Source organism: Oreochromis niloticus, linkage group LG17, assembly GCF_001858045.2.
Source record: "Oreochromis niloticus isolate F11D_XX linkage group LG17, O_niloticus_UMD_NMBU, whole genome shotgun sequence".
Lineage (NCBI taxonomy): Eukaryota > Metazoa > Chordata > Actinopteri > Cichliformes > Cichlidae > Oreochromis > Oreochromis niloticus.
Window position 1 is genome coordinate 24,518,359 of NC_031981.2, and position 7,827 is coordinate 24,526,185.

Sequence of the window (7,827 nt, forward strand, 5' to 3'; positions counted from 1 at the left end):
TATGGTAGTCCATTCTCCCTGCAGCACGGACTACACTGCCCATCATGCTACATTCTTTAGAGCTATGCCTGTAGCACTCTGCCTATTAGCTTAGCACAACAACAACAACAAAAAAGCGCTCTCTCACCCAGGAAACACGCAGAGAGAGAGCGTCACCCTGTAACCATGGCAACCGTAACGCTGCCGCCTGGAACAACAGAACGTAGCTGTCAAACAAACCCAAATAATCCTGACCCGCGACAATATGAAACAGGGAAGTACCGCCGTGTAATCCATTTATTTCAACAAAGTAACTGTATTCTGAATACCACCTTTTTAAACGGTAACTGTAACGGAATACAGTTACTCATATTTTGTATTCTAAATACGTAACGGCGGTACATGTATTCCGTTACTCCCCAACACTGCTTAATGACTATCAAGCCACAAGCACAGAGCACAAGAACATTTTCAGTCTGTTGATCGGGTGTTCAGAACTTTGCCTTTTATATATTTTTTATACCAGTTGCGAAGATAAATAAAATACCTAGAAGCACATTTTAAGCTCATCAACGTATAATTATCTGGAGGATATACTGCTATTATTATTGTTGATTATCTCAATTAGATTTCAAGTTAGTTCGTTCTTCTTCGTTGATTTAATTCAGGCGATATGCAGGACTTCAATTTCGTGGGTCTTTTTGGGGTCCTTGACGTGGCATTAATAAACAAAGATGGCGGTGGCGTTTACACCTTCGTTGAATTTTACTCTGAATTAAAAACTTTGTAGTCTTAAGTAATTGGAGTATTTCCTACATGTGTCTCGTTAGTCGAGTTGCAAAATGAGCGGTTGGGCCGGTTTTTCAGACGAGGAGCTGCGCAGGATACAGCAGAAAGGTAAGTTAATCTTTCTTGCTGCTAGTGAGAGACGAAGCACTCAGCACTTCACTCTGATATTTTATTCCTACTTCTTTACTGTAGTAGTAACCATGGTCACGTGTCCTTTTTCAGACTCTACTGTATCTGCACCTCCAGTCCGGGGTCGAAAACCGGCTTCAGGTAACCGGAGTCGGCAGCAGTTGCAGCGAGAAAGAGCCCTGCAGTCAGCAGCCCAAAAAAGCACAGGAGCCGAGTCACTTGTTCTTTCACCCGAACAACAACTCACCAAACCGTCCCCGAGGGAAGAGCCTAAACCCACAGCCCCGGCGACAACACCCACTGTCAAACAAGAGGTGCAGCAGGAGCCCGCTATAATGAAGCCCAATGAAAACGACCAACCGACAACAGAAGAAGAAACCCCAGTGGTTAAAGAGCTGGATAAGCAAGAGATTGAATTGTTAGTATGATTTTGTTCTCACGTGCACTGTAAAGATGACAGGTACACTGACCAATATTTACATAGTAGGTGTAATACCAGGGTAGCAAACATGCACAAACATGCATTGTGTGTTTTCATGCACACGCTGGGCCATTCTGTGCTCTTCTTTGAGACTGTATCAGAGTGAATCTAAATATACAAATAGATCCAACATTTCTTGGACAAAAACACATTTTTTGTAGTTTTACCACAAAGGATTTTAAAACAACCAAGATGTGATTGAAGGGCAGATCTTCAGCTTTGATTAATTATCATCAACTGTTTAGAAACCGTACCCATTTTTATGCATTGTCCCCCATATTCTAAGGCTCAAAAGTATTTGGAGAAATTTAATTTTAAATATAAGGATAATTTTTTATAAGTTGAAACAGTCTTCCTGCATATTTTTATCTTTTGGTCTTTCTGATACAAATTCATGTTGATTTTATTTAGCGAAAGAATTAATTTTCAGCATTAGGCAGTCTCTTTCAGATGGGTTTTTGGTAAAGTCTATTCTGGTCTTCTTGTTCTTGAATGTAACTAGTAGTTTGCACTTGCTGTAAACCTTGGCATTTCCCCACATAAAAGTACCTCTTGATTTTAGACTTTGATAATGATACCCACCTCCTCGGGAGTGTTCTTGACTTTGTTAGAGGTATGCAATGTCCCCTTTATAATGTAGTACCGAATGGGTTATCACATGACTCGTCCGGCCAGGAAATGTTGACATTTTTGAATGTTGACATTCAGTCGTGACATTGATTTGAGATCATATCAAATCAGTTAATGCGTCTAGTTAATGCAGTCTATCTGGGTGAGAAACAAAACTTTAACTTACCACAGTAGATGGCTCCTCTCTGCCCTACTTTGCTGCTGGATGCATAGCACTCATCAGTGCTGTATCAATGTTTAGTTAATGTTCTAGTGGAACATAAAAGTGATGGTTGTGGAAAATAAACGCCTTTGCTTCTGTATAGACAAATCATTGGAAATTATTGATTTCCAGCACACAGGACTTGTCAGGGTATCCTGTCATTGTAACAGTGGCTGTGGATCCTTTGGTTCCTGTGGGTTTCCAAAATATGGCCTCTATGGAACAGACTTCTTTCAGATTTGGAACAGATTTAGATGTGGGTAGTTTGGGAGACCTGCAAAAACCTCTGGGTTCTTTGTCCTGCTCCTTTAACGCTTCCTGAGCAGTTTCTTTACACTGTAAGGGTTGAACAGTGTAAAGAAACTGCTCAGGAAGCATTAAAGGAGCCCACCCCCTCACGGAGGGGGTGGGCCTTGGTTGGCAGTGTTGGTTGGTGGGTGATGTAGATCAAAGCGATAACCAAAAGAATGATGCATCATTCTTGTGGATATCTTTGGCTGTCAAAGCAATCATAGTATATGATCCATGTGATTTGAGTGCTGTATAAATGACAGTGCTGTCAGTCTTGTACATGTGGCTCACATTTCAGTTAAATTTATGCATACTACCTCAGCACTGTCCACATCTTACTCAATTTCCCTCTGGGATGAATAAGGTTTCTCTGATTCAGATTCTGATCTCCACCAGATACTTGGGGAAAAAAGGGAATCAGAATATCAACACACAGTGATTAAATCTTACAAATAATAATTTGCCAAACCCATACCATAGGGTGCTGTTGTGTTTGTAAATTTGAATTATTTTGAAAGACACTGTTCCTTTCATAATGCTGATGTTTTTTGTTTGGTCTTTCTGAGATGAAATTGCAAATGTATTTGTTTAAATTCTCATTTTGTGTGATGGCAGACGGGAAAAGACACGTCTGGAGCAACTTCAGCAAGAGCAGAAAATCATCGAAGAGAGAAACAAACGCAAGAAAGCTCTGCTGGCAAAAACTATCGCTGAGAAGTAAGTATATGTAGTTTGGTGCTCCCTAGAATACCAAGTCAACATGATGAATATAAATGGGCCTCAAAACTGCAAAGATTAAGGTCAAGGTAAAAACAACAAAAAAACCCCAATATGTATGAATGGTTTATTATTTTCCACAGATCCAAACAGACTCAGGAAGAGACTGTAAAGCTAAAGAGAATCCAGAAAGAGCTGCAAGCCCTCGACGACATGGTGTCTAATGACATTGGCATCCTGAGAGGAAAGATAGAGCAAGCCAGTTGGGACTACACAGCTGCAAGGTAGACTTAACATCAGGAAAAAAATATTTAAAAAAGTGTCAGTAAACCTTTTTCCACAGCTGACATGAATTTGTTACAATACTGAAAGCACAGATGGTTTTTGATGACTTCATGGCCCACCGGTACACTTAAGCCCACATTCACACCTGGTACCTGTGATCCAGTCACCTTAGTTAGGTCACACCTTAGGCATTAGAATGCATCCACACATGCATGTCAGTTGACCAGTTGAAGTGTCACTCTCCACTAGGGATGAATATTGACTAAAATTTCCTTGATCCCAATGCAAGTGGCTGAAAATAAACATGGAAGTGCCAAAACTGCAGTTCCTCCATTCAGCTGGTTTTTGTTCAACTGCTTATGTTGAATGACCCTAACTAGGGTCACTTAAATTGTCTTTTCCACTCTTGTTGGTGCTTTTGTCACCTGACAGTCCACCGTCTGATCTAAGTACAGGCAGTCCTGGCTTTCAGAAAAATCATCATGGAAACAGCCATAATGCAAGTGTTGGATGATTCAAAATGAAGAGTCTGAATCGGTGGGCGATGTTACAGTGACTTTGTTTTCTTTTAGATACAGTATGAATATCAGTCCCATTATAGATTGTGGTTATATTTCAGATTGTTGTAGACCATCAAAGGTTGTTTTTAATGTCAACACTTTATTTATTCTTTGCCCCAAGTCAGATCTATATATGACACAGTGATGAGAGTGGAGAAAAATGCTGTGTGAAACAGCCATTAGTTTCACATTGATGTTCTTCCTGGAGCCTCTCCAAAAACTGTTTCTGCTGTCATTCAATTTGTTGAACAGTAACTCCTAAGGGGTGTGCTGCTTTTTATTGCTTTTATTTTCAAAAGTATAAATTGTCCCTAGTACAGGATGTGCTTTGAAACCATAGAAACACTGCCCCCTACAGTACTCATGTAACCTTTAACAATATATGCTCCATGCTTCAACATACAGAGAACAGAACAACTGAAATCATGATTCATTTATCATAAAATACAGGTTTAACTTCCTGTATCTTGTATTATGATGTTTTACTTTCCCAGTGTAAACAGTCTTCTGTCCTGTGATATGGTAACTCTCTATTTGACCTAGTTCATGAAGCTACAGCCTGTCATGTAGTGACATTAGCCCTGTATCATTACAGGTGTTTGTATAATGAAAAGACAAACCCGACCTTCACACACTCGGTACACTGGATTCTGTTATGATTATGCTGATTTAGTCAGTTGTTGAGATGTTGCTGAGATGCAACATAATAGCTAGAGGTGAAATTTGATTTTTGGAAATGTTTGGCATCATCTGGTTTGTTACCACAGTGTTTCCAAACACCATGTGGTCTTCTGTTCTTCGCAATTAAAACAATATTTCTGCATTCAGACATTGTGAGAGAATAAGCATCTGTTCTCAGCAGGTTATGAGACACTGCCAGTACAGTCGGTTTTAGTTCAGTCACCAACTCTGCATGTCATTGTTTTGTATTCATTGAAGTGCACGGTGTTCCAGACATAATAAGCACCAAATGAAAGAAAATTTAGAAAAACAAAAGTATATACAAGCACTGCTGAATTGACCTTTTTGTTAGTTGCTGAATAAGTAAAGTGTGTGTGTGTAGTTTCTAAACATTATTAATTTTAACAAACTTCATCATCAAACAAATCACCATCTTTTCACAGTCCATGAACTCTGGTCTCCAGTATTTGTCAGTCCCAGTATCAATGATTGCATTCTGTGAAGACATGCCCTCACTGTGCCTCCGACTGACTAGCGTGTATTGCTACAGTTAGATGGTTAGGGTAAGGCAGAATGGAAGACGGTCTTCACGAAATGTGGGAGAGGAAAATAACTAATGCTGTGTGCTGTGACACAGAGAGCAGAGAACGTAAGCTCTGTTCCCACAATGGAGCAAAATGGAGAAACTTTTTATTAAGCAGGCTTTTGAGATTTACTCGCTAAATGAAGACTTCAGTCGGAATTTAAGCTATTAGTTACTGCATTAACTTTATTTACTTTGGTCCATTATTTAATGTCACTTTTAACAATAGCAACTGTTTTAGATGAATTGTTAAGAAATTACTACTTTTACAACTATATACATATACAAGTCTTTGACTTCCTGGAACCAGAATGTGTTTATTTAATTCTTGAATTATTATTAATTTAAGCTTGCCGATTGGAGGATTTTTTTCTATTCTTATATAAATTCTCAGGATTATTTTTCTTGAAAAATTTTGTAAACTCCATTTGTGTTCCTAAGTGGTTAAAATTTGACAAAAAGCAGAAAGAACACACTTCCTAACACATTGGTCAGATGACCAAGCATATTTGGTCATAGTACTTATGAAATATAAACGAGCAGGCATACTTGGATCTCTTTTAGTGAATATTCTAAATAAAATAAAACCGTTACTTATTCATCAAGGAAATTGAGCTCAAAAACAGCATATCATTTCTGTGTGCTGTTTTTATCCTCTTCATGTTTCTTAGTCATTTTCTTCTCTTATTTCTTCACAGAAAGCGTTATGAGAAGGCGGAAGCTGAGTACGTGATAGCCAAGCTAGACCTTCACAAGAAAACGGAGGTGAAGGAACAGCTGACGGAGCACCTCTACGCCATCATCCAGCAAAATGAGCTGCGCAAAGCCCACAAGCTGGAGGAACTGATGCAGCAGCTACAGCTTCAGGCTTCTGAAGAGGAGCTGGAGAGGCAAAAGGAAGAGGAGAGGAGAAACTTAGAGATGCAAAAAGACGTGGAAAAGGAAAATGGCTCTGTGGAGAGTCAGGAGGTAAAGGTGGAATCAACTAAAAATTGTGGACCTAAAGAGAAAGAGACTGTGAAGAAAGAGACTGGAGATTCTGAGCAAGACTGTAAAACACTAGAAAACTGTCTTCAGACTGAATCTGTGGCTGTGTCGTGAGGCAATCTTAATCTGTTATGTCTCTATAAATATCTGTTATATACTGATGGGTGACAAATTGAACAAAGATGTTGTATCAAGTGTCTGTGTCAAGGTGTTGACCATCACATGTGGGCAGAACAGCTGATGAGATTGTGGCGATCACTGTCAAATACCTTAGTCTAAAATGTGATGACTGTTGAGGCCAGATCACACGAGTCACATCATTGTTATCATCTAGTTAAACATTTGCATCAAATAACTTTACTGTAAGTATGACAGAAAAATATTCCCCACAGCATATTATGCCTGTTTAAAATCAATACTTTTTGTTTTTAAATTACAAATTTACACTGACAAGACAAAGACTGATCGATAGCAAAGCATCATTTCTAGAGAGATGAAGGTGAAGGGGGAAAAAAACACGCAATACAAAGTGAAAAACACTTACAACAGGTTTCTCCAGCTGCCACGTTTTCCATGTTGGCATCCTTAACAGCCTTGGTTAATACAGAAGAAGCATCGTTATGTTTTGGATTGTATTTTTGCTTTTAAAAGTCGCAGCTCTTAGAAAGCTGTATGTTACTAACACGATTGGTTAGTCTGAAAAACTCATGTAGCAAAAGCTCGCAGAGAACATCTGGTCTGATTTCTGGTGTTATGTGTTTCACACTTTTTTTTTTCTTTTTTTTTTTTGTGAGGCTGCTTCTATTTAATTGTTTAAACATTGAGAAATTTACCTCCTTTTGTTAAATAAAGAGTTTGTAGAACATTAATATATCGGGCATGAGAAACATGAGTACTGTATCCCCGCTGGCTCTGAGTGAAATATTTAAAGCAATAGACTGCCCAGAGTCGTGTTCAGTTGCTGGGTAAATCGAAGGGTATCTTGTAGCCGTTATCTTCAGGTGTGCACTTTTAGGTTTGTGTGTGCTTAAAAAGCAAAGTCCTCTTTCTCCAAACATGGTTTTCTATCACATCTCTGAGCATGGGCTGAATTCAGAAGATGAGTGTTTTTGATTGTTGTGTCTTTGTGGTAAAAGTGGAAGGACTGGTTGTGTTTACTTTGCAGAAAGCCAGCGTTTCATGCATATGGAGTGAGGCATTAATCATTAATCCCTTTCTGTTCTGAATACAAACTGTCGTGACTTATGTGTTGTAGATGACGCTATTTGCTGGTGCTGGGCTTGTATTTCACAAAGCTAGAACTCTTGTCAGTTCAGCTAAGGAGCAGTGGGCTTGCACGGTAAGGTGATATCTGTTAATGTATGCTCTCAGCTGCATGTGTTTCTGCATACTCCGAGCTTATCTTTTCTCTTAGCGTACATTTTTGACAGCGTGTCAGAAAATGTATAAGAATCTAATGTAAATGTAAATCTATGTAAGTGAAAATGACCAAAGTCTGATTCATTTGTGTGTT

At 39.0% G+C, this 7,827-nt stretch overlaps 1 protein-coding gene across 1 annotated transcript; it reads left to right on the forward strand.

Annotated features, from left to right (window-relative positions):
• The first annotated feature begins 690 nt into the window (after window positions 1-690).
• gorab (golgin, rab6-interacting) lies at window positions 691-7,608 on the forward strand. The gene is made up of 5 exons (XM_005475644.4): window positions 691-876; window positions 991-1,315; window positions 3,117-3,218; window positions 3,362-3,502; window positions 6,026-7,608. Exons 1-5 carry the CDS (start codon window positions 822-824, stop codon window positions 6,426-6,428), a joined length of 1,026 nt encoding a protein of 341 aa, XP_005475701.1. The 5' UTR covers window positions 691-821; the 3' UTR covers window positions 6,429-7,608.
• Window positions 7,609-7,827: the final 219 nt, after the last annotated feature.